General features: G+C 33.9%; 2 protein-coding genes and 2 long non-coding RNA genes across 4 annotated transcripts; 3 read left to right on the forward strand and 1 right to left on the reverse strand.

Moving 5' to 3' along the window:
- Positions 1-835: 835 nt before the first annotated feature.
- LOC134282901 (sodium-coupled monocarboxylate transporter 1-like) lies at positions 836-11,069 on the reverse strand. Its single transcript, XM_062765315.1, has 16 exons — positions 10,507-11,069; positions 10,277-10,345; positions 10,132-10,183; positions 9,055-9,122; positions 8,861-8,941; positions 8,598-8,671; positions 8,267-8,407; positions 7,380-7,509; positions 6,565-6,653; positions 5,292-5,404; positions 5,083-5,153; positions 4,604-4,690; positions 2,902-3,086; positions 2,666-2,769; positions 2,425-2,543; positions 836-1,830 (listed from the first exon to the last, which is right to left on the reverse strand). The coding sequence occupies exons 1-16, from the start codon at positions 10,843-10,845 to the stop codon at positions 1,696-1,698; spliced, it is 1,857 nt and encodes a 618-aa protein (XP_062621299.1). The 5' UTR covers positions 10,846-11,069; the 3' UTR covers positions 836-1,695.
- Positions 11,070-16,685: 5,616 nt separating this feature from the next.
- LOC134282905 (uncharacterized) lies at positions 16,686-17,183 on the forward strand. Its single transcript, XR_009995385.1, has 3 exons — positions 16,686-16,705; positions 16,799-16,827; positions 17,102-17,183. It is a non-coding gene; the product is annotated as an uncharacterized LOC134282905 (long non-coding RNA).
- Positions 17,184-17,227: 44 nt separating this feature from the next.
- Positions 17,228-20,016, forward strand: LOC134282925 (alpha-1,3-mannosyl-glycoprotein 4-beta-N-acetylglucosaminyltransferase C-like). Its single transcript, XM_062765352.1, has 2 exons — positions 17,228-17,276; positions 18,739-20,016. Exons 1-2 carry the CDS (start codon positions 17,228-17,230, stop codon positions 19,881-19,883), a joined length of 1,194 nt encoding a protein of 397 aa, XP_062621336.1. The 3' UTR covers positions 19,884-20,016.
- Positions 20,017-24,875: 4,859 nt separating this feature from the next.
- LOC134282855 (uncharacterized) lies at positions 24,876-26,392 on the forward strand. Its single transcript, XR_009995371.1, has 3 exons — positions 24,876-25,002; positions 25,470-25,633; positions 26,271-26,392. It is a non-coding gene; the product is annotated as an uncharacterized LOC134282855 (long non-coding RNA).
- The last annotated feature ends 1,119 nt before the right edge of the window (positions 26,393-27,511 follow it).

Here is a 27,511-nt window from a genome sequence, read left to right on the forward strand (position 1 = left end):
AAGGATCCAGCAGTTTGAAGGGATCGGGTTGTTGCCAGAATAAACGAGTGCCTACAACGCCCAAGAGAAGCTGAGTAAATCCAATACTCGGGTTACAGACGATCGTTATGTGCCTTCTCAAAGAAGATGCAAACCAGTTGCGACCACAACTTTCCGGAGCCCAAATTGTACAAGAAGAACTACCTAGTCTACAAGTCCTTGAACCCCTCACCGAAATTCAAGAAGAGCAACCTAGACAACGCAGACCTCTCCCTGCCATTCTGTAGCAGACATTTTATAAATTATATTGACAAACAAATGTGTCTCTTGGAAAATAGTTTAGTGTGTTTGTTTCACATGATTGATACACATGACTAAGAACATGTTTATATATAAATGTAAAAAAATCATACAAAATATGTATTTATGGTGTATGATTTTGCTACCATTTATCTCTTCTTTCAGTACTTTTCCTAGGAATATGTATGAAATTTTGCTGGTCTCTTTTAAGTTTATAAGTCTCCATATGTGTACAATTATGATAACATTACATGACTTGTAAATTCCTTAGCAAAATAAGAATATATGTGCAAAATAATAATAAATTAAACATAATTATGAAGTTTGAAGTGTTTTATGTTATATTATTGGGAGCTAAATATGCAGAAAATTATAGATGACATTAGGTGATTAGGAAGCAAATTTTTTAATAGTCAAATAATTTTAGCATCTAGTATTTTGAAAAAAAAAAAGTTTAATTCCTAGTAATCCAAGGAATTTATATAGAAATTACACGGGCCGGTAACATACAATATTTGATTTGACATTATCATTATATATATACAAAGAGAGAAGGGTAACCAACGTCAGCCCGAATTTACACAAGGTCGATCTCGGAAATTTTTGTTTTCAATAAAATACCTTGCAGCTGGTGGAATAATGCCTGGAATTATTCAGCAATAATTATTCTTTATTAAAAAAATTATCACGGTTATTTAAGAATCCTGTAAGTGGTGTGTTGCAAATCTGATATCCTGTCATTCAAGTGATGTAGTTTAAGTCGTCCACTAAACATTGCATCCAATATTAAACGTTTGATGTGATTGGTCAACAGTGCTTTTCTGAAAGAGATTAGAGTAATCACGCTCCGCCTTTTACTTTGCATTGGTTTTTCCAAACTGTCGTCTGTTCTCGGCTCGGGCCTTTATCTGAAGCCACCGTATTTATTTAGAGCGGAGAGGTGTACGTTTTAATTGCAATTTTCAAAAGACAAAGATGGATCTTCAAAACTGGAGAAAATGAGCGTATTTTACCTCGTTTTAGTGGACGACTTAAAGTACATCGACTCGCACAATTGGATATTCAGTTGGGTATCTTCATATTTTGAAGAACTAATATTTCATCCTAAGAAAGGGATCTAAGAGTAAATTGGATTGCCACTTGCAGAATTAAAATCCCAGCTTCTCTAAAAGTACTGCAAACTTAGACACTGTTGATAAATATATGGATAGTCACAATTTATCAATTCAACAAAAGGACAGTTTAACATTTCCAAGCCATCATTTACGCCTTGTGGATAATAAAAATACACGTTATTTTATTGTTCTTTGAAATATCTCTTCTATACTTGAAGAGTCCACAAATGATGCACCATCATCTGTTTTGGTATTTGATGATCATTGTGATTCTGCATTGTTTAATACGTGATCTTTGGAATCAGACGCCATTCGAATCATTGTTATTAATTGTTACTTCTATGGTAGCGTCCGGAGGCTGCAAATACAAGACACTGGACCTTTTCTCTCTGTGACTGTATAATATCGGCGGTACGTTCTTGAGCTGTTCTCGTAACTGAAAAAAATAGAATTCAAAAGTAGCACTTATATTGGCGCTTAATATTCAGAAGAAGTGGAAAAGTTTTCTTTAGAGTATATTAACTGCGAGCTATATAGATCCCTACAGTAACATGCACAAGGATTAAATATGTGAAGTATGAAAGCCCTGCCCTAACCCTTCAAAATTTATGGTCAATGTTTGTTTTTAAAAAGTAGGTCGATGTTAAAGAGTCAGAGATCTTGGTATCCCATGAAAGGTCTTCTCTTACATATGTTAAGTATGAAAGCCCTAGCCATTACCGTTCAAAATTTATGGCTGAGTTTTTTTAAGTACGTAAATCTCCAAGGTCAAAAAGTCAAAAGTTTTTGTTGTCCAGAGGAAGGTCTTTTCACAAAAATATACATTAGATCAGATGTATGAAAGTCCTAGTATTTACCGTTCTGAAGTAAAAGTTAGGATTTTTTGTGTAAAAGTGTGTCAAACTCGAAGGTCATGGTCAAAAACTTTCATAATTTAAAGCTACATGTATATATATATATCATTGAAATTACAAAAAAAAAAAATAAATAAATTTAAATGTGCAATTATAAAATTACAGTCCCCTATTACCTGCTCCTTCTTTTGTTCCTTTTCAATGATACCTGGAGGAAAGCAGAGGCACATACAAAGATTTTCCCACATCTTCAGTTTGAGGTGATCTGGTACCTTTCCCACTTTTTCGGTTTGGCCTGCAAAGTTCATCACGATTACGTGTCTCGTTGAATTAAATTCAAATAATATTACTATTTAATTTTTATGGTTCATAAAGTAGAAACATTATGTGCTTTGATTTATACGAAACATATCGTACCTTTTGTGAACCAGCTCACTATTAATCCAACACAAACTGTTATAAGAACACCCAAGGCACTAAACCACAAGTAGGAGATCCCATACAACTGGTCAACACCTTCTCTAAAATCATACAATGCACAACTTTACCTACTCTAAATACATGTACATGTATCAATTTGATAACTGACGGTTAAAGTGAGCATTTTTCATATTTTGTTTAGATATCATATGGAATGTATTTTTTTTTCTTACAAAGCTGGTTGTGTTTGGTTTGACAGATAGTCACTTGACATAATGACATCTTGAACACTAGTATCGTTGGAGTTGCAGCCCAGAGTAGATGTGGGAAGCTTGAAATTCTGTGGAGGCGAGACGTATTTTCCGATGCCGCCCCACATAGGAAAGACAAAACCAAGGAGTCCGCCAACCAACGCCCCCTGGTTTAAAAAAATACTATAGACTCCTTTTTCGTAGATTGAATAATAGTCGGGAGTCGACCTATAAATGGTGGGTAAATGTTCACGAAGTTTTTCTGGTCTGACAATTAAGAAACGATCATTGAAATTAGGAAGTGGGGGATTTTTTTTCATGTCAATGAATAGTAGTACTGTTCAATTATTTATTCTCAAAATTATGAAAATTTTATTCTTCCTTTTAATGCAAAACTTATACAGTAGAAAAAAGAGGCCAGAGGAATGAACAGTCACGTGAATTCTTAAAGCTGAACACGACTTGTAAATAGGCATACGCCATTTTCGATATCAATATCTACGAAAGATCAACACCATGCTTTATTGTCACGGATATCGGCGTGGAATGGCGAAACGTGTTCGTGCTGTTTATCTTGCATTACCTTTGTTTACATTTTATCGCAGTTACGCATATTTATCTTTGGTTGTAAATTGCACTAACCTGTGTAACTGTTGTTAATGTCTTTGGTATCTTACTTTCCTGCATTGGAAGAAGTACAGTTATTTTTTGTAGCTGTATAGCAAACGTCCGTGTAAACCGGTGATAATTCATTACACTTAACAGTGACTAAGCGACCGACTTCATTTATAAGGGTCCATAGATATAGCGAGAGATCGAACAAATATGGCGAACAAGCTCTTTTTACGAATCGTGTTCAACTTTAATTACGGCGCCGCTGGAGGGCCTGATAAAAAATGTTGATTTGTTAGGACAAATCGATTTCGTTCGGACAAATTAAATATTAATTTTTACACAGTGGTATTTGGAACTCTTTTGTAATATGTCAAGTCTGTCAACGGAGGATCGACAGGGAGTACTGCAAGGGGTTGATTTTTTCCCCCATTCTCTTGGATTAAATATTACTGAAATTTTGAAATTTATGGCAGAATTTAGTCAAATAGTTATAAACAAAAGGACACTATAAAGGAATGTGTAATGTTGCTAGATTATTCAAGAGAAACATTTTTCTGACTTACTTGTTTTTCCTTGAAAGTAAAATGGACACATCAGAAAAAAAAACTTTATGGATAAAGATTAATGCATGTACAAAACTTGAAATCTGGTTATACCATGACCCAGGAAATTGTTGGGCTTAAAATAATTGATCCGATGATGTTAAGTTAGGAAAGCGTGGACGATTGAGACGGCGCACATATACACATTAATCCTGGGCCAAATTTCAAGCATGTTCATTTCTAAAATTATTTTCTCCTTAAATTATTTTCTCTTCTTTAGAAAAAGTTAAGTTAATTATCTTTGCTTTTTTCATGGGATTTCAATACACGTGTAAATTGAAATATTTGCAATAAATTCCTGCTGATTGTAGGACGCAATTTGCTTTTCTCCACCAGCAAGTGGCGGCGTCTCCATATGTGTGAAAAATTCTGGAGAGGGACGTTAAACAACAGACCAAAACAGTTCCAGATATATGCGAGTTATTGCGCTTATCAAGAGTACTCATCCTCAAAACATGGTTACTTACAATCCAATTAGAGCTGGTGAAGCAAGCACCGAGAATAAAAACTCCAACAAGTGGTGCTCCGGCGGAACCATTAAACGTCAAAGATGCCTACAGAAAGAAAACTCATTTGTCATGACAGCAAACAATAAGTAAATGCTTTCTTCGATAATTGGGAAAAATATAGAGATTGATTTTTTTTCCAAATCTGTGTATATATTTTTAGCGTCGTTTAAATAATTAATTTTTAATTGTTCTGGTTACAAATACAGAAAATTAACACTGTCACATATTTCTAAGAATTCATAAAAGCAATGCATATATAATGATTTAAATCGATAGTTTCTATTTTAATTTAAAAGCTTATATGTGGGTGGATACAGAGCTGCATGATAACAAGCATTACGTTAAATATGGATGATTACTGATCCCAGAAAATTATGCAAGTTACATTTCTTTGAAAATACAAACATAAAAATAAATGTTCAAGAGACTACATTTACCTGAAGGACAGTCCCACCCATCTCTTTAACAGCAAACGCCATTCCGATCCCCAGGAGACCAAACAAAAATGCTTCAAAAAATCATTTATTCTTAAAAACAGAAAACTGTTATTTTGTGAATTTTGAACGCGTGTGTCTGGAAAGAATGTACCTGTAGATTAATATGGTGAAGGGTAGTATCTTTAAAAGATAATCAATTATTACAGTACCGAGAGCTCGGGTTATTTTCGTTGCATTGCTCTCCGATAGGTGACCAAATCTCAGCTTAAGGAAGTCTTCCCAAGTCACAGCTGCCAACGAGTTCAACATGGAAGACACGGAACTGTAAAATAAGTATATGTCTCTAAATAATATGAGTATATTTCTTCATAAGAGTGAATTTCATGATATCTTCTACACGTATATTTTAAGACATTCCAAACATATTCCTAAAGAAGTGACAAACATATTAACCGTCGTCACTGAAAATAGAATGAAAACATAAACAGTTATCATTTAGTAAGTTTTGGAAAGTTTATGATTTGAGTACATCACAAAAGATGCTAAAGAAACAACTTATTTAGAATTCACATGAGGCCAATTATTGTTTAGAATATGAATTTTTAAGTATATGATTAAATGCTCTTTATATAGATTCTGCAGTCAAAGCATTCATGCAACACAGGACTCTTGATTGCGTTAGATTTTCCAATTCATTGTGTTAATTTTCCAAGTTATCTTTCACCTTCAAATGAAAATAATGTCGCCCAAGTGGTGCAGTAGTTGAAGCTTTTGCTTTAGAGTTTTGGAGTAAGGCGTTGATCTTTTGTGACGTCAAGGGTTCGAATCCAACCGAGACGTGGAGGTTTGTCCTTCGGATGAGACCGTGTGAGCCGACCTATCTTTTTACACATTCCTGATTTTAACAATATTAATGAGCCGATCTATCTTTTTAAGGGACTCCGACCCTCAGCCAAGAAGGACAACTCTTTAATTTATAATTTAATTCAAAAAGTCTTTAAATGAAGCTTGAAAATTAAATCTTTTCATGCAACAATTTTCATTGTATGCCTCTCAATGTGCTTCAAGGTTCTTTGAACTTCTCAGAAAGGTCTAATTAAAAGTAGAAATTTTTATCCCGTAAAAGCATTTTTAGATACCATTGTTTATTAGCATGATATGACATTAGAAGTGATTTATGGAGCTTTGCAAAGAACCTTGAAGCTTATTGAGATGCATATAATGAAAATTGTTGCATGATAACATTTAATTTTCAAGCTTCATTTAAAGACGTTTTGAACTAAATTATAAATGAAAGAGTTGTCCTTCCTGGCTTAGGGTCGTAGTCCCTTAAACATTCCTGATTTTAACCGTTTAAATCGTAATCCTTCACACATGAAATCAAGCATAGATGCAGATTTCCAAAGCTGGTTCAGGAAAAGACACATGCAGATGTGATTCTCACATTTTCATTCCTAAACTTCGGAAGCAGACATAATATACCTTAATGCGCCGCTGAACATGCATGCTACAAATAGCCCAGGTAATCCTGGCAAATCCTCAAAGACTTCCATCACAAAATGTGGTAAGAGCTATAATAGATAATATTCTATCAGAAATGATAACAATAATCAGTAATATACATTGTTTATGTGAATGGAAAAATTGATACTCATATAAACATGATAAAAGAAATAACGTGGTACAACCCATTTGAAGGACAGACGAGACGTTCCTTAATAATAAATAAATTTTTTAAACAAATTTTGTCATTGAAGTATTGCTACTTAAACATGTTTACTCACAAAAAATTGAGGTACCTTACCAGGCATTTCCGCAAGATACCAGGGGTAGTTTTCCTTATATAATCCTTTTGGGAAGAAAGATAATTTTCCAATTTCAAATATTTAAGTGTTTGGATTTTGTAAAAACGTTTAGAAACTGGTTTAGAAATTAGAATGTTATCAAGATTTTGAATATTTTTCATACATTTCGAAGATATACAAAACAGATATTGAGGAACGTCTCGTCTGACCTTATATATCCATGCCTATGTCAAATAATGTTTATCTTGTAAATCGTATATGCAGTATTCCGTGAGATTTTTGCCTTAATATTTTAGAAAAGAATGTTTACTCCCCACCTAAAATACGCCTAGGTATTGAACATAAATTGCTTATGTGACGTTAATTCGTTTATAAATGATGCTGACAAAAAAGAAAAGAATGACATTGGAGCTAATATATTTGAATATTAATTTAATAATGTGGTTATAGATAAGAAAACTTGTGTTTGATTGTCTTGATGCATGTGGATACCTGATTTGGGTTCGCTACATCATGATTTTTTAATGGATCGCAAGTGACGTAGTTGGCATACATAGCCAATCCAGTGAGAGAACACAATGTTATCAGAAGGAACATCCCAGGGACATTACATATCAATGCGCTGAAAATAGTTCATACTGTTTATAAATCAAATGTTGGAAAACAAAAAAATTTAAATCAAATATACTAGTTCATTGAAGATAAAATGTCATAGCTAAAATGTAAAGGAGTCTGAAAAAGTTCGTCAATAATATGACGAAACAACAAAAAAGAAAATCGCTACTTTAACATAAATGATTGCATCTGTAGGAAGGAAGAAGGAAGGAAATGGGTGTTTCATCGTTGTTTGAGAAGATTCAATTGGATTTAAATGTTTGATTGTTTTAATTTGAACTTGAGCATTTTGCATTTTATGCTAAACATGACTCGTAAAAAGTCATATGCCAAAATAGATTTTATACTGTTGATATATCCGATGTCTTCACTGAGGTATACCCTTCGCATTCACTTTACTGTTTTATTGTCACGTGTATCTGCGAGGAATGGAAGACACGTATTCTTGTTTTTTTTAATTGCATATTGTATTTTAAGTTTGTATACTGCACTGACATGTGCAACTGTTATACGTTTCTTAGGTTTCGCTCCCTTTCCGTTAAAAAAAAGAAGCATAGTTATTTTTGACGCGACCGAGTGTTAAACAATAGTTTATATGTAGAATATACTCGTCTGTCTATACGGGTGACAACTGAACACACTGGACAGTGACTAAATGAACAGCTTTCATAGGGACCATTAGATAAAACGATGAATAAAAGAATATGGCGGGAAATTTTCATTCTTTTTTACGAATCGTGTTCAGGCCATTCAAGGGAGCTTACAATCTTGCATCTTTCAGAGAGCGAGCGGAGGAAAATCTCTGCACCATCTGTTGATCTACAGTGTACGGATACAACCATACAAAATATATCCCAACAGTCAGCGACCAAAATGTCTGTCTTACATGTGGATCTGGATCAAAGCTGAAAAACACAGAAAAATCGTGTTTAAACTCTTACAAATTCCATTCATTCGGTCATGTGATTCGGAAAAAGCTAGCACTTTGGTTATCTATAAAGCTTTTGTTTGATTAAAGTTAAATAATTAAGGGTAGAACATTTAAACACCATCTAATTAATTAAGCTAATGTATATAATAAAAAGCATGTCCTACTTAAAGAAATTAATTCTTCCGCCTTGGTAGTTAATATTCCACATTTCGTCAAGGCCACCTACTTTAATACATCCCTAGAAATATTGAAATGAATAAATAATAGTTCATGATGAGATTGTGTTTGCGTGTGCAAATTCAATACATCAAATAAGATGCTCTTGATATATTCATTATTTATTATCTGTTTTGTTTAATTTTTGAGTGATATCATTGAATTTGCAAATAAGTTTGCTCATCATTTGTGTCAAAAATTATTTTAAGACCTGAATAAAAACTGCTAACATTCCAGCAAACATGACAATGGTCTGAAAAACATCGGTCCAGATCACGGCTTTCATCCCTCCCTACAAATCGATAAGTGACAATTTACTTTAAGTAGTAGTTTTATTTTTGATTCAAAAGCTATGTTTGTCTAATGTTTCAAAATCAAATCAAGCACAAAAATATAAATACTAACTAAAGTCGTGTAGAACGTGCAAACTCCTCCAACTATTAAAATAATCACCCAAACTGGAAATCCCGTTACTGCAATACAGTTTGAAATATTTATATGTATTAATAATAAGAAATAAGATATATTTAAAATTTTAAAAAAATATATTGAAAAATCAATTGTCATTTTATTTAAAAGATTCACAAGCTTAGAATGCTTGTTACATAACATTAAAGATGCGTGCACTGACATTCACAATTTTTTGTTACTAATACATGTATACAAAGTTAAATTATCTCCAGCAAATATTATTCTTTTTATGTGCTATTTAAACGATGTTGGAAACTTATAGTCTAAAGATTACGCCACGCTTCACCAAAATTTGCATGATCTTGCATAAACGAGGGTCTTCATACTCAAAATCTAGAGAAATTCACTCGAGCTTTTTTGTCTATTCAAATCAAAGAGAACACCCAGGAGAGACATTTGAAACAACAGTTGAACGTTTTATATGGAATGCAAGAAAATGTTATTCATTTATTTTGATCGTTTTAATGCAAATCAATTCCTTTTTTCATCCTTTATAATTATACAACACGTTATCACTGAAATACTGCTGATTCTGCAGTAAAGTAATATACCGTCAATCAATATACATTGTACTACATGTTATATAGTGATGATCATATTTTAATGTATGCTTTAACTTCTGATTGTAACTTTTTTCTATACAATTATGAGTTTGATTGAAAACCTAATTTCTTCATTGATTGTTCAGTGTAAGAACAATTTGTTTTGTTTGTTTTACACACTTCGGCAATTTTCACTCGTATTGAGAGTCCACAATTTGCAAATGAATGGCTTTACTTAACACTTGTGAACTAGGCACTTGCGGCTTTCTCTACATGTCAGCATCTACTACAGGAGAAGTCCCGCAATTAGATTTGGAATCGCAACGTTACTCCGCAACTGTAGCGCAAACGTTCCAACTACTGCGCCACGTAAGCGAATTCGAAGTGTAGGTAAATACATGTTAGATGTATATTTGTTTGTTTCAAGTCCACCTTTGAGAAAAGTTTGCTTTCTTCGATAATTTTATACCTGCTCCAAGTGCTGTTGATGGTCCATACAAAACTATACCCATTCCCATTATCTACAACATAAATATTTTAATATTGAGTTGGAAATCCTTGAAGAAAATTCATCTTTAAAAATATATTTGGAAGACGATTAGATTAGATCTTACCAGTCGTAAAATAAACAATGCTGCTGCAAATAAACGGACGGATTTGGAATGGAATCGGAGTTCAAGGTACTAAAATGACAGAAAGAAAATATATAATACAATGTTATCTTATACCTTCCCACACATGTACACATGGAAATGAAAGAAAAAACGAGAAACAAACATTTTACTCAAATTGTACGCTGTTTAACAGGTATTTAGACAAATGTGTAACTTTTCTTGTCGCTCACCTCGTATACACTAACGATTTTCAAATTAAAGAAAATTGGACCAAACAAGAAAGCCCCAGTCAGAGGGGCCAACATGGCGCCAAATACAGATATCCAGTATTGAATTCCATACTCGTATATTTCTGCAGGGGTACCCAATAGTGTTGATGCCGAAAAGAAGCTTGCCAGAACCGATAGTGCAACCGGAAGTGATCTCATGCTGCGATCTGCCATAAGAAACTCTCTATTTGTTCGTTGCTTTCCTCCAGCGCAAGCATAATATACTCCAATTGCGGCTGAAATAAGGAGCATCGCTCCAAAAATGATGTAGTCGGCGATCTGAAATTTGTTTTCTTCCATTTTGTAAAGAAGTTTTAACAGAATTCGATTGTAAATAAATTACAGTAGTTTTTTCGGTCGTCTAATCATTTCAGCACTATGTTACCCAGGTACACGACGTGTTTGATAATAGTTGATTTACTTATTTTAAGTTGTCTGAAGGTAATGATAAGCCACGCAATTGGTATACGGCGGAATGTATAAACTTACGCTTGATAGGTACTGTGCAATGTTGACCTTGGAGAATGGACATGTTTGTCTTTCGGCTAAGGTATCTTGTCTCTATTGGTATGCTTCTCATCAATGACCTATTAGCACACACTTTTATATTTAAACGCGACATGGATAAATAAACCATAAATTGTCATTTCCAAAGAATTTGAATATCACCAGAAAACTGATTGCATTATATTGAAAGCATCCATTCATGTTATGCAATATCGGATAATACCTGGTAAGGTGTGTAGAATACAGAAAAATTTACCTTGGTTTTTGTTGTACATTTACCTCTCGGTAAATACGACCTAAATGTCACAAGAGGTAGAGATTTCTAAAACGATTAATCACCTAATTCATAAGATAAAAAACATTGCACGTCTTTTTTCTGCTTTTTGTTAAGATAACGTAGGAAAATGAAGATAAATAATTTGCTTGCAAAAAGAAACGTAAGTGTCCCAAGGAACACACGTGTCACCAACTATAGCATAAATTAGATCTTAAGTATGAGGTAGAAAGTTCTAAAACGATTAATCACCTAATTCATAACGGGCGAAGCCCGTTATGCTAAAAAAACATTGTTGATGTCCCTGGCATACTCTCAAAACTAGACAGTGATTTCTTATATTTCCATTTCATTGTGAAATAAAATTGTAGACTTAGACATTAAAAATGTAGACTAATAGATATAAATTGAGGAAGATAGCCAATTTAATTTGCACACTGACGTCAAACACAAAGGCAGCAGCACGAGATTTACATGCATATTTGGCCTCCTTAGCGTCAGACACAGAGACAGAACACACGCCTCCTTAGCTCACCAACCTGCCTAATTTACAGCAGAAATCAAGAAATAAACTTCCCCAACTTTCAAACAGTTATCACAGAGAAAAAATATTAGAAATGGAAATATTTTTGTAAAATGTTTGCATCGTAGTATATACAGTTCAATGTTTTATATGAATATCTAGTCATGAAGTCCTTGCAGTTATTAAACTCTCAGGTTTTTTCTGTCTAGAATCGAATCACTCTGCGAAAGAACAGCTAACGGTATCTAGTTCTGCAGCCTACATCCAAGTCAATTTTGATAAGTTGACATATTTAAATGATTTTTTCCATATATATGTATATATTTAGATATTTATGTACTAAATTTTCATTAAACATGACTGATTTTATAAAAATAAAGAGAGATAACTGTTAAGGACCCTCTCTACACAAGAACAAAAATTTTTTTTAGACATTGACAAAAATATATTGTATAAAGGACTTAATATTGAGTTTATTTATTTAATTTTCACTGTATGGTGCGTGGCATTTAGCCCCGAGAAAAATGTTGAAAGACAACACAGTAGCAGTGAATGGAAATCGCTGTTAATTACTTCAAAAGAGAAAATACATGTAAATAACACGTTCAGTTAATTTACCTTGGCCTTCAAAATTGTTAAGAATACTTGAATGCATTACAAATTGAATTATATATTGTAAATTTCTATTTTTTAGAATTAAGATCTAAGGGCAAATCACTCTAACTGCAGAAAAATACCTTAGAATAAGAACTCTTGAGTGTGCAGTGTAGAGAGGGTTCTTTTGTCCGCCAAAATAAGGCTGAGATATTGCCGACTCGGTCTACAACACCAATAATCAATCAATCATTATTTTGTGGTTTTAAAAAGTGTGTTTCACACAGAAATCAACGGTTTTTTTAACCCCTTCCTCCGTGAAACAAATTGATTTAACGGGTATTATTAATATTTCACACACTACCTGCCCAAATCTTTAATTTTCTATTTCTTTTCCATAGTAAAATTTCTTCAGATACAGACTCTACTTGCTGTGTTTGGAGGAATCAATGTTTCCTGGTGGTAAAGGCATTTTTTTTCAATATATAAAAATTTAATCTCTCTAAAGTTCAAAGGGAGTTGGGGGTAAATGTTTATTTAATTGTAACCCGTTTCAATATGATTTTATTCTTATAAATTATAAGTGATGCGACCTTATCTTTGTTCGAAAATACATGAACAGGTCATAATAAATCGATATATTGGGATGGCATACACTCAATGTGTGTAAGATAGCTTTTAAACACAAACTATAAGGCAATGTGTTAAACTAAAAATGCTAAGAACCTGATCCATATTTTAGAGATTAATTTTACATGGACATCATTTCTCCCTTCATTCTCGCAAGAAAGAAAGTTAGTTATGAGCTTGGAAGCTTTAATCTGTATTTAATATGCCTTCAAAAATGGATGGTGTAAATTGGCAAACATATTTGAAAGTTTAAAAATACTTTTTACTAAAGAGATTTTTTTCTTCCCAAAGATCTAAATAGTATTTAGATCTTTGAAGAGAAAAATACTTTTTACCTTTCCAGGAATATAGCTTTTTCTTCTCAAAGCGACTGGAAAACTAGCTGAAACTTTTTTGTGGAGACGAGAACGCTCCATCATTGAACGTCAAAGAGAGAGAGAGAGAGAGAGAATATGGCCGTTGTCCGAGTATCGAGTACGTCATGGTATGTTCAAGTGTCATTGCATAGAAAAAATCCTCATGTTTGTTTAGACACTATGGAAAATTACGATTTAGAAGTTCCCTATAGCTAGTTATACAGCTTTTATTAAGATACCAATCTCTACCCAGATCTAGAGTTATCGTTCCACTTATACCTCTGTCAGCGTCTAAAACGTAGTACGGAAGCGGAGGAACTTAATTTTTTTTTCAAATGTTGTTTATAAAATGGCTCATAAGAAGATTAACACCTTTACATTTCTATGTGTCAATGCTACAAGTTGTTTGTCTATAAAAATTATAAACCATGATTTTTATCGGCAATGCGTTTTAAGTTTTCCACGTTCGTAATATCCTGCCGAGAAATAATCCCTTGTAAGATATGGCGAAAAGGCGGTATCTGTTTCTAATTCTCATTAAAAAACTTTTATTTAAGACTTGTAGCAAGAATATAGAAGTTTTAAATTTATAATTTATAATGCAATAGGTAAAAGTAAGTTTTGCCAAGAATCTTGGCATTTAGACTTGACAGAGGCGATGTGTGATATGCCCTCTGGTGAGTGATGGATCAAAATACATGACTTGTAAGAAAGTATTTTACGACATTCAAATTGAAGAAATTGAAGAAAAATACAACTATTTTGTAGCATTTTATATTCGCATTTCAAAAAGTCGATATTACTTGAAAAATTTTGTCCAAATATGCTTTTACGTTCAGTCATCAAACCATTATGTCATTTCTTTTATTGTAACTTACGCTTATAACGAAGCAAAATCGTCCGTCTCTGGCACATCGTAAATGTAATAGGCGTGTTTTACTGTGTAGGTCTCTTTTACAATTTCCAGGCTAAGTATTCATTAAAAATATGCATGTCTATAAAATCAATGTATTTATTTTTTATTTTTTTTTATGTTTTTTTTAATTTTTTTTAAATCTTTGAAAATAGAAGTTTACTGCTTCTATCAATCGATGGCGTTCTATACCCTCCTAATGCATTATCTTACGATAAAAGTCGATAATTCTTATTGGCTGGTTGTGTTCAGATTCCACAGCTCTACTGAGGAAAAAACCTATTTAAGATAAATGTAACCAGCGGACGTCTATGTCATTGGCTACGAGAAATGATCCTTTGCCAGCAAGTAAGTAATTGTTACAATTTCATTTTATTGCTGATTATAATAACTTAAAATTATATCAAATTTTGTAATGCAAATGAAAAAAAAAGTATGAGAAAGCTTAAAGAAAACTTATTCTTCATAATGTAAGAAATGTTTAAATTTTCAACGAAATTCGGAAGCAAAACAGAAATGATCTTACTTATGATTTAATTACGTTTTTCATTATTTTTTATTTTGTGATAACTTTTTATGCAAAAAAATTGATCACAAATTAACATTATTCGTAAAGACAAAACTGCATGAAACTGTAAACGACTTTGAAAGTGTACACAAAAAGAATACAATACAAAAATTTAAAGTTATTTTCAAATAACATATCATAAACAACCCCTGTTTGAATGTCATTTTCATATTTTTAGGTCACCTGAGTAAACTGTGCTTAATTAAAATATATGACTCATTGATTTCCACACATGCATTGAAATGTCATACATTTGGTTAACCGCGAGGTATATCAGAATTATCTGAATAAGTTGTCGCGCACCTATTTGACAAGTATCTTCGAATACATAGACAAAAACTTTTACGAAAACATGTTTTGTAACCTATGAAACTTGACTCTTATTCATACTTTAAACTGAAAATAAGACTATTTTTCGCACACTGTGTTTTACCTATAAATGAACATCCATGTTTTCGTTTGTTGAAATCATTTAACTTGGGGAAAAGGTCGGTACTTGTCTTTAACATTTTATGCAGGGAAATATACAATCATGTTGAATATTTTCCATTACCGATGTCGATTTTTAACCTAACGTTAAAGAGGGCGTAGACTAGATTCAAATTATTAAGACGACCGACGTTCCAACAAGAAAAACACTCTTATCTCCTTCCTAATGGAATTTATTCTGCAATTTCCATATTTTCTATCAAACTGACGTCACATACAACTATACCTATGAGTCCATTACAAATATTAAATATTTAATCTTTGGCTTGAAAAAATAATAATATAAAGGGCATTATAAAAATGTGATACTTTACATTTGCTCATTTTATTTATGTTTATTAACAATAAATATGCACTAGAAACCAGTCTAAGAAGGAAACTTTCCAAACGAGATGGTTATCGACTTTTCTACTCCGTCAACACGCTATTCCGAACAGGTATTCGAAGATAATTGTACAAACTCAAAATGAAAAAAAAAAAGATTTAATTTTCTAAATCACTTCTCCTAAAAGTATTCTTTGGCCTTTTGCTGAAATCGATGATGTTATTTGCAGGCGAACATGCTATTGATTTGGTCTTTCTAGTGTTTTGCTCTTATCATATCAGCTTATATATAAAAACCCTCCAAGATTCCAATATTGATTTCGAGTCAATGGAGATATAGATGTATGTGTTCCGTGCAAAGAACGGCTTTTCAAACATTTGAATATTTACAATTAATTTTCATTCATGATCAATTTTAAACAAATCTTTAAAAAACAAATTAAGTATTCCATCACAAAAAAAAATGAATTTACAAGAAATGCTCAAATACAAGTTTTCAATTACAAAAGGGGTAAGTATAAGGAAATTAAAACCTTTTCAAAATCACTTGTGAAAATCATTTACACGTTTAAAAATTGAGGTATTATTTCCTTGTTATCGCATTAAAAAATATTCCTGCGTTTATATGTATTTTTATGCAACGTATGTAAATAAATCTTCCCATGCTAATTACCAAAGAAAACATATATTACTGTTGAAAGTACCTTAATCTTGCCTTTTCAAAATAAAAAAAACGAATCTGATCTTTTTTTTTCATTTTATTGTTTACATAGTACCTATATGGCGGAAAAGAATCAATGGCTGTCTCCCATTTATTTTTTTTAAATCTTCTCGTTTCGATAGACTTTTCCACGTATTCCAAGTTGACTAACCATTCGGCAAATGGCCATTTGGATTAAGGTTAATTTGCCGAGCCTCATTCGCTTGTTTATGGTGGTACTCAGCGCCTATATCATCACGCAATTCATATTTTTATCTGCAGGTAATTTAATTTAACACTCTTTTAATAAATGATACAATTTCTTCAAATACATGTATCAATTTCTTTGTCAGTTTTGTTTTAAAATCATTTCAGTTCCTCGATATTCCAAATTGATTCAAAAGGTAAGAAATATTTTGTAAAATTTTAAGGTCTACGAATGTAAGATTCATAAAATTTAATTAATTTCCTGAGGTAGATACATCTTTGCTAATTATTTCATATGAGAGAAATGCTTAAATCCTGTTCTAATCATCCAAATATCGTTGTTAAATTAATGTTCGCGTTGGAATATTTTCACGTATGTTGTTACAATATAATACAAAGGGTCTATTAACTGTACTTATTTTTGTCAAATATTGTGTTTATTATACCCTGATATGTGCTTGCATTGCCTAGAATGTATCGTGTTGTCACCAAGATCAACCCAATATAACAGCTGACGTCCCAGTCTCGAAGTTCATCACAAAGGGAGTTCCTCTACTGGCCCCTAAGCTGGCCAAGCTGTATATGCTGGTTGCTAACATGGATCAAAGTGTGGTGGATGTATTTGGATTTCCTTCTTCTAAAAAGGGTAATCGAAATATTTAAGCCGAGCACACGTCAAAGTGCTACTCGTCACTTGAGCTCTTAAAACAGAGCCTGGAAAAAGAGAGAACTCGAACTTTGCAAATTGATTTTCTTCCGCAGTTACCTACGGTTGAGTCTTGTACAACTCAGCGGTCTCTTCATATCTTCGACGAGCAGAGGGTCTGGTAAAGAACCATGTTGGCTTTTGTAACCGTCAGAGACGTTGTCTGTGCATTTTCCACATATGTTTCTACTGTTGTGACTTCATGATTAATTATTAATTAATTTCCATGCCCCCCTTCCCCTGCGAAGATTAAATTATGTTGTTTAACGACCCTCTCAAGAATTTTTCCACTCATATGGAGAAGCCACCTCTTGCCGGTGGGGAGCTACAAATTTTGTCATCTTTTCGGCACTTAATGCCATTGAACAGCGAGAAATATTTTGTCTGCCAGCACCTTCTGCGACACGGGACCTTGCTTTATAGGGTCTCGTCCAAAGGACCGGTCTCCACATCCCTCGGTGGGACTCGAACCCGTGAGGTAAGGATCAACTCCTTCGCGACCCTGGAGTAGACACTCAAACCACTTCCCAAATTAGAAGATGTTGGTTTAATGCCCAATACATTCCAATGATTAGTTTAAGGCAGCAGTACCGTCTTTCATTGATCGGCAAGTTCAAATAAATTTCAATGAGTTTGGACAAAAAATAAACTTAAATTATACATGATAGAATATGTACTTGGTGATGTATAAGGAGTCATGTTTTGTAATCAGAGGAGCACCTGGCATACGATGTGAAAGTCACTTGTCTTTCGCGTTGATACATTAAGCAAGCATTTGCTACGCAAGTATCCTTACGTCGTTGGTTCGAATCCCACAGCTGGACTTGGAAACCGATCCTTCGGATGAAACCATAAAAATTGAAGTGTTGTTACGATAAAGACCTAACTGTTTAGGAGTGCAGGTCGTTAGATAACATACAAACGAACAGATTTTTACTTCAACACCATAGAAAACCACTTTCTCTCATGACTTAGATCTTAAGACAAAACAAGTCCCATGAGGAGTCAAGTGCATGACGTGATTTGCGATGAGAACCATCACCCTTTATCATAACATTAAATACAGAGTATATGGAGATAACGAACAGTATTCAAGCTCAAAAGTCCAATAACAAATAAAACATCAGAGGTGGAATCAGGTGTCATGGAGGAGTGAGAATCCCCTGCCGACCGATCACACCCGCCGTGTGCTCTTTGTTATGAAATAAGAGGAAAATCCATCGACAATTCAGTATGTACATAAAAAGATTTGACATTTGGGAATTAACAAGAAAACGTTTTCCGACACAATCGGAAACAATAATGCTTTGAAAAGCTTATATTTACCGTACATGTGTACATCAGTTTACTTTTACAACATTGATTGCATATCATAAAAATACACTTGGTTTTATAATTTCAGTTTACCTCTCCATTGGAATTCGTCTGAGAAGCTCAAACAAGAGTGAACTGAACCTAGTACAGGAGACTTTAAGTTCGATTCTCAAAAACTCGGCTGTGCAGGATAGAACGCATTACATTGTCGTCATGTACATTCCCTTTATCAGAGGCCAATCAAAATTTCCTCTGCATGAAGTTCTGGAAAGACGATACATGGATTTTGTCAACGAGGGCTTGATTCACGTTATCAGGCCTACGGTAGATATTTATTTTGACGAGGATTCATACAATAGACTATACGAGACCAACAAAACAATATCATCTTTTGATGCGAAGTCAAACATCGATGAATCATTTCTATATCTATATTCTAAAAATCTTTCAAAGTATTTTGTTGAACTTCGTCCTGGTTCTATCTGCACACCTCACTTCTTCAAGATCTTGAAACAGCATGTCAATTCCCTGCAGACAGAATGGAGCCAAATTCACTTCTCAGAAAATTCCTTGTATGGACGATTATTTCACACAGATTCTTTGCCTACAATGGCAGTAGATATCCTCAATACATATGACAGTGTACAGCTTGCCGAGCTACTGGTCAGCTATAAGACAAATCTTCAATATCAGCCACCTCTTTTCTTTTACGTTGACACTGGTGAAAGCGCCAACGTCACCTATTACAATAGACGTGACGTAGTTAAAGAGATACTGAAAGCGAAGTACCTTAATCCCCCCGCAAAATTTTATACAGATATGCGTCAGTTTGATGAATTTGGTCTGGAAAATGTTTACGATAAAAATATCTACACATTCTTTTGGTCAAATGGATTTGACGCAGGTAGTTATATTACAGTATCTTTTCGTGTTCCTCAAACTATAAAGAGGATAGTTGTATGCACAGGGAGTTATATAAATACAGATAAACTACGTTCTGGAGTACTTACAGTCGGGCAGGAATTGAACAGAATATCAAATAAATGTGACAAACTAACGTTGCAATGGTTTTTCATCGATGGTTTTATAGACACAACTGAAAATATTTATTTACAAAATATCATTTGCTTGTCGGTTTTAGTAAAGTCCAGACAACGGGATTGGCTTATGCTAAGAGAAATCTTAGTAGAAGTTGAAAAGGAGACAATTAAACATTTGAATTTTGTGCAATAAAACGTTTCTCACTTGTGTCTTCTTTCAAATAAATTTGAAATTCAAATCGGGAAGTTCTGCTGAGGAAGAGATCCCTCAGTTCTCAGTTCTTAAATCCCGAAAGTGCTGAATAAAGTCTATATTATAAGCTCTTCATCGGTATCTGTTGGCGTCTATATACTGTAGAAGTACTTTTTTCCGCGTGGTATTAATTTACGCTATGTACGCGGTCACGAATTTTCCGCGGAAATTTGTCCAAGCGTACTTAAAATAAATGTAAGGCATATAGTGAGAATCTAGAAAATCCGCGTAATTTTCTACCCGCGGATTAAACAGAAACTGAGATTCCGCGGAATTATAACCCCGTGAAAAAAAGTACGTCTACAGTATATAAGTGAAATATTCTCGAATGGGACATTAAACAACATACAAACAATCAAGTTGCAAAGGAGAAGTCTTTCAGAAAATTAATGCAATTTAAGTATATTATAATTAGAGCTCCGCCTCATACCAGATCCCATGACCCAGTGACCTTTTTGAAACTCACAACTTTGGAAGAGGCACCCATCCTCATCATAACTATGGATAAGGTTCATTTGTTTAATACCCAGAAGAGGAAGAAAGATTTTCAATCAAAACCTTTTAACAATATAATCCTTAGAGCTTCGACCGGATTTCCTCCGTTGAAATACCTATTGTGGCCTCGCTGTAAGCCCCCCTTTCAATGCCACAATTTTTAGGTCACCTGAGTAAACTCAGGTGACCTATTACCAAGGTCTGTTTTCGTCCGTCGTCGTGCGTTGTGCGTTAACATTTGAACATTTTCAGCTTCTTCTCTGCAACCACTAAACCAATTTCAACCAAATTTGGCACAAAGCATCTATGGGTCAAGGGGAACAACAATTGTGAATTTCATGATCCCTGCCCCCCTGGGGCCTGAGGGGTGGGGCCATAACCACTAAAATTAGTGCAATCTTTGAAAATCTTCTTCTTTACTCCTGGACATCAAGCAGTCAAACTGTTTGCATGATTGTAATCAGCATTGAGTCCTCTACCAAAATTGTGAAATTCATGACCCTGGGGTCAAGGGTTCTAGTGCTAGGGCGGGGCTAAATAAGTATATAGTGAAAATGCATAATTTCTTTGAAAATCTTCTTCTCTGCTCCTGGGTATTAAATAAACCTACTAAGTGCATATTTTAATGAGCAAGAGTTCCTCTACCAAAATTGTGAATTTTATGGCCCCAGGGTCAGGGGTTCTGGTGTTAGGGTGGGGCTCTATAGATTATATAGTGAAAATACATGAATTCTTTGAAAATCTTCTTCTCTGCTCCTAGGTATTAAATAAATAAACTAAGTGCATAGTTATGATGAGCAAGGGTGCCTCTACTAAAATTTTAAATTTATGGCCCCAGGGTCAGGGTTCTAGTGTTAGGGTGGGGCTCTATAGATTATATAGAGAAAATGCATTATTTCTTTGAAAATCTTCTCTGCTCTTAGGTATTAAATAAATAAACTAAGTGCATAGTTATGATGAGCAAGTGCCTCTACCAAAATTGTTGATTTATGGCCTCAGGGTCAGGGGTTCTGGTATATCTTTATTATACCCCACGCAACTAGTTGTGGGAGGTATAATGTTTTTGACCCGTCCGTCAGTCAGTCAGTCCGTCAGTCAGTCCTCTTTTTTTGTCAGCGCAACTCCTCATAAACCCCTGCAGAGAATTTCGTCAAACTTTGCAGGTATTTAGGACACAATGTGTAGATGTGCATATTACCAGGAAATTTCAATTCCATTATTTTTTCCGGGAATTTCCGCACTTTTTAACTTAGGCATTTGGCCATACCTTGAATATAGAGATGAACAGTTTGTCAGCGCAACTCCTCATAAACCGCTGAACAGAATTTCGTCAAACTTTGCAGGTATTTAGGACACAATGTGTAGATGTGCATATTACCAGGAAATTCCGATTCCATTATTTTTTCCGGGAATTTCCTCACTTTTTAACTTAGGCATTTGGCCATACCTTGAATATAGGGATGAACAGTTTGTCAGCGCAACTCCTCATAAACCGCTGCACAGAATTTTGTCAAACTTTGCAGGCATTTAGGACACAATGTGTAGATGTGCATATTACCAGGAAATTTCGATTCCATTATTTTTTCCGGGAATTTCCTCACTTTTTAACTTAGGCATTTGGCCATACCTTGAATATAGGGATGAACAGTTTGTCAGCGCAACTCCTCATAAACCGCTGCACAGAATTTCGTCAAACTTTGCAGTTATTTAGGACACAATGTGTAGATATGCACATTACCAGGAAATTCCGATTCCATTATTTTTCCGGGAATTTTCGCACTTTTTAACTTAGGCATTTGGCCATACCTTGAATATAGGGATGAACAGTTTGTCAGCGCAACTCCTCATAAACCGCTGCACAGAATTTCGTCAAACTTTGCAGGTATTTAGAACACAATGTGTAGATGTGCATATTACCAGGAAATTCCGATTCCATCATTTTTTCCAAGAATTTCCGCACTTTTTAACTTAGGCATTTGGCCATACTTTGAATATAGAGGTGAACAGTTTGTCAGCGCAACTCCTCATAAACCACTGCACAGAATTTCTTCAAACTTTGCAGTTATTTAGGACACAATGTGTAGATGTGCATATTACCAGGAAATTCCGATTCCTTTATTTTTCCGGGAATTTCCACACTTTCCAACTTAGACTTTTTGGCCATATTTTGAATATAGAAATGAACAGTTTGTCAGAACCACTCCTCTTAAACTGTTGTATATAGTTTCTTTTATCCCAAAGAGTTTTGCCTATTATTCAAGAAAATTTCTCCCCCCCCCCCCAACCACTTCAAATTAATGTTTGGATTTGTATAATGCCAAGAAATTTTGATTCCATTGTTTATCTAGAAACTTCATTCCACATTTAAATGTCCTCATATGTAAGACATTTTAATGTGAAGATTTTTTTTCAATTATTGCCCTTTTTGATCTATACTATGTATTTAAAAAGCACTGTGCCTTTCATTATGTGTTTCACCGTCAAGTTTTGGGGGAGCGTGGGGTATGTGAGCTAGCTCACTTTTTCTTTCATTTTCTTTTATCTCCGTAATCAGCGTCAAAACTCTGCTCGCCGAGCGGAAAGTAAAACTGTACCATAGAATTGTATGTTATAGTCTCGGGCAAAGAATTAGACCTCGAATTTGATTGGCTAAAAATCTGTTTCTAAAATTACACCGGAAAACATCGTAGCGTTTTTATGGAAAATAAGACACTATGAAATTTTATTAATTCAATGCAATATTTAAAATCTGGGATTGAATTTTTAAACCCATGCATTCTTTAATTTTTCTCTTTGCCCGAGATTAAAACATACAATTCTATGGTACAGTTTTACTTTCCGCTCGGCGAGCAGAGTTTTGACGCTGATTACGGAGATAAAAGAAAATAAAGACAAGTATGCCAGATATGGTTGTGTAGATAAATTATCGTAGAAGACATAGGTATAAACAGTTTACCCGTGTATTTCCTCTGAAAGTGTAAATGAGCGCGATTCTAAGGGAGGGGGGTACTCGGTGTAAATCGGAGTTAGATACCTTGTGTTATTATTATACTATGGGTCAAAAAATTATTACAGAAACAAGTGCCTGTGGTATATAGTTATGATGAACAAGAATACCTCTTCCAAAATTGTGAATTTTATGGCCCCAGGGTCGGGTTTCTGGTGTAAGGGCGGGGCTCTATTGATAATACATGAATTCTTTGAAAATTTTCCTTTCTGCTCCTAGGTATTAAGCAGGTGAACATACCTATATAGTTATGATGAGCAAGGGTCCTAATCTTCCAGAATTGTGAATTTCAAGGCCCCTGGGTCAGGGGTACCATAGACGGGATTTGGGGGGGGGGGGGTACTTATATACTAAAAATGAATGAATTGTTTGAAATCTGCTCCTTGATATTAATCAAATATTTTTGAAAAGCAAGGATGCCTTTTTAAAAATTGTGCAATGTTTGGATCTAGGCCTAAGGGTCAGGGGTTCATGTGTGAAAGGGGCACTACTGATTAGTTGACATGCATTTTTTGCTCCCCTACCCTGCTTTTGGGTATTCAGTAACCAAACGAAGCAACTGCTAAGTGTATTGTTATAATGATCAATGATGCTTCTTTCAAAATTGTGAATGCCATAGCATCTGGCTTAAAACATGAATCAAATTCAGTCACTGGAAAGTTGCATAATGCTCAAGTGACCTATAAGGCCCATGGGTCTCTTGTTACATTTTAGAATCTACACTACCCCAAGAGGCTTTCACATAAGTTTCGGCTTTTCTGTCCCAATGATTTTTAAGAAGATTTTAAAAAGTGTTCTCCCATGTAAAACTTTGATTACCTGTTATGCCCCGCCTAACACCCGGGGGTCATGATTTTAACAAGAAGAATGTAAGGTATGCGCTTAAATCCGTCCAGTCCCAAAATCTAATGAAATTGTCCTTGAAACATGTCTAGAGTGTCCACTTCCGAGGTCATTTTATTTTTTTTTTTTATTATCTAAAACCATATATCATATTGGCTCTCTCTAAATGTAGTGGCTGAAATACAGTTTAAAAAAAGTTAAATCTTCGCCATGTTGCCATACGGGGGCATTAGTGTTTCACAAACACATTTTGATTTTTGTTTTCAATATTTTCCCTGAGGCCATGGATTGATTCTGTCTACTGAGAGAATGGGATGGCTCTTCATTTAGAAAAAAATACAAATCACCTTCAGCCTGGGAATTTTGTAGAAATTTGGTTGTACTTTTAGATGCACTTTTTTAAATAATAAAAGAAGGAAATTAAAACAAGAAAAATATACATGCACGACGTAAATAAATTGAAAACCGCTTCATTATCAATTCATAACAAATAAATATGATGACGTAAATGCATGCGTTGTGCAGATGAAATTCGAATTAATTTTGTGCATATTCCTAAGTTTATAATTATATCAAAGCATCGAAAACGCATGACATTATGGGCGTTTGAATTCTTACTGGCTTAATGATGACGGGTCATTAATTCTGTATCTATAAATTTCAGCTTTTTAATTAACTTTGAAGTGAGTTTAAGACATACTTGTAACGATGAAGGTAAGAACGTCATCTTATGTTTCTTTGAAACTGATTTTCGCAAAAGTCTAAGACAAGCTTAACGATATATCGTGTAACCTATTTTTAATTATATGTTCTGTATGTAGTTGAAAAAATGTTTTAGCTGTTCAGGTTTCAACGTTCTACCATCAATTTGATTTCTTCTTAATTTCTCCATCCCTTAGCCGTCCAATTTCTATGTACCGGTACATTAATTTGACTTAGAGCAATGATACACTCTTTTAATTTCAAAATCTGTTCTGGAAAAAATAGTGTTTTTGAAAAGAAACAAAACATGTTTACTTAATTTTAAAGAATGATTATCATTAAAATAATATCTATTATCTTGTGTTTACAAACGCATATATTGGGGAAAAATCTACTGATTAAGAACAGATTAGCTACAGTAACTCAGGTCAGTATTGTGACTCATGAACCTCTTGTTTAATATTTCATAAATGAATTAGTTTTCAGGTACATTTGTCCTTATTCTGCTTTTGATATCTATGGAACTGTTCACAACACCCGTGGAAGGTTTTCTTTGGGGGAGAAGAAGTAAACTGAAAGTGAAAGTAAAGGATGGAAAAGTCATAATTAAGGCGAAATCCAAAAGAAGCCTAAGCAATCTTCTGTATGTAATCGTTTTTACCTTCTATTTATTGTGTTATAAGTTTTGCTTGAATTTAATGATCATTTAATCAATTGAAATTATGATAAAACGATTTTATGAGATGCAGCAACGACAAATCCTGTCTTTCCTGTTAATTTCTGAACAAATTTATATATATACCGCAGTACATGTATATGGCAAGTCCCAAATATCGGACCCTTTCCATGCCTTTCTTTAAAAGCAATTTCATTATCTGACATGGCAGGAAAACGTCAACACCGATGTCCCCTCCTGTTTCCAAATTTTGGGTTAATATTTTGCCTAATATCAAGTTATAGATATGTCAAAAATTCAGATTCAATTGAAGGATATTTTCAGAAAAAGGTAAAGAATGTAATATATTACAATGTTGATTTTTTCTAGATTTCTAGGTTTATTTGTCTTTCCGTGCGTAGTTTGTTATCAAAAATATGTTAATGAGATAGATGTATGCAAATTGCATAAAAAATGCTCATGATCAGAAGTTCATTATCGGCCAAAGGAGCAGACTACGTAATGTTGTGTTAGAGTCGTGGATATTAGCTTTTAAATTCTTTTTATATTACCAGATATTATTATTTAAGAAAAATATTCCTTATAATTCTCTTTTTTTTTGCAGAAAAATACCAGATGCCCCAAGTGTTCCACTTCGCGCTTCGTTGAACTGATCAGTTGAAGGAATTTTTTATGATTTGTAGAAAATCAAGATTGAAGATGTACAATAAATCTTTATACACTTTTCTTATTCATGTTCAATTTCTAGTTTTCTCAAAAGAAAGTACTTTAACTATCTTGATATTGTATTTGGACTAACAGAACCAACTATTTTAAATTGGCTTTGATTTAAAATTAAGCTCATTGTCACCGAATCATTTACTGTATTTAAAGCCATATATGGCGTAACTGATCAAAAAAATATAAAATTAAGTAAAGAAATATAGTTAATACATTTAAATTAAAGCTTTTCATACAATTCTGAACAAGGAGAACACCTCTTTTCATCTAATAATAGTTTTATCTTCTCTGTAATGTGTTATTTAAATCTTTTGTATTTTCTTCCGAGTCGGAGAAAATTCCGAGAATCCAAATTAAATTGTGATATCTTTATAACGCAATTGACTTTGATTTTGTAATTTACGGAAAAGTTCTATCTTTATATAAAGTAATGATACAAATAACTAGTGCTAATTGTAACGGGAACCGTTACAGATGTTCCCCAAACGCTCCCCAACTCCCTTTTGGTGCCATATTCCATGTAAGTCTTATTAAATAAGACAACATCTGTGCATTTTTGACTTTAACAACGTTTTCCCAGAAGGATACCAATTATATTCTAAGTTTAACATTGCAGGCGTGCGCATGTGTATGCACGTGCGTAATGATCATATCGTCTTATCTACATTTTCTATTTATTGAAATATACTCTATATTAAAGCATTTAGTCCAAAAGTATTAAAAATCATCCATTCAATTTCACTCATTCCAAATGCATGCACGTACGTGCACGTGCATGATGACCATACTTTCTTGTAGGAGGCCCTTATATCTATCTATGTTGTAAATACCATCCTGTTTGGTTGAAAACCAAGGGAGTTATAGCCATTTCAAGTTTCAGCCAATCAGATTGCAGCACACGTGCATCCGCGTGATTTCATGATTTTTTTTCTAAATCATATTGTAGGATATTCTAATGCATGACTATGTTTTAAATTTCAAAGCATTTCGTCAAAAAACAAAGGAGATATAGCCATTTCAAGTTTCAGCCAATCAGATTGCAGCACGCGTGCATGCGCGTGATTTCTTGAAATTTTTTGTATATCATATTGCAGGATATCCTAACGCATGACTATGTTTTAAAAT

This window comes from Saccostrea cucullata, unplaced genomic scaffold (genome assembly GCF_032062105.1).
Source record: "Saccostrea cucullata isolate Sc308-1 unplaced genomic scaffold, CSIRO_AGI_Scuc_v1 ctg406, whole genome shotgun sequence".
In the NCBI taxonomy this organism is placed as follows: domain Eukaryota; kingdom Metazoa; phylum Mollusca; class Bivalvia; order Ostreida; family Ostreidae; genus Saccostrea; species Saccostrea cuccullata.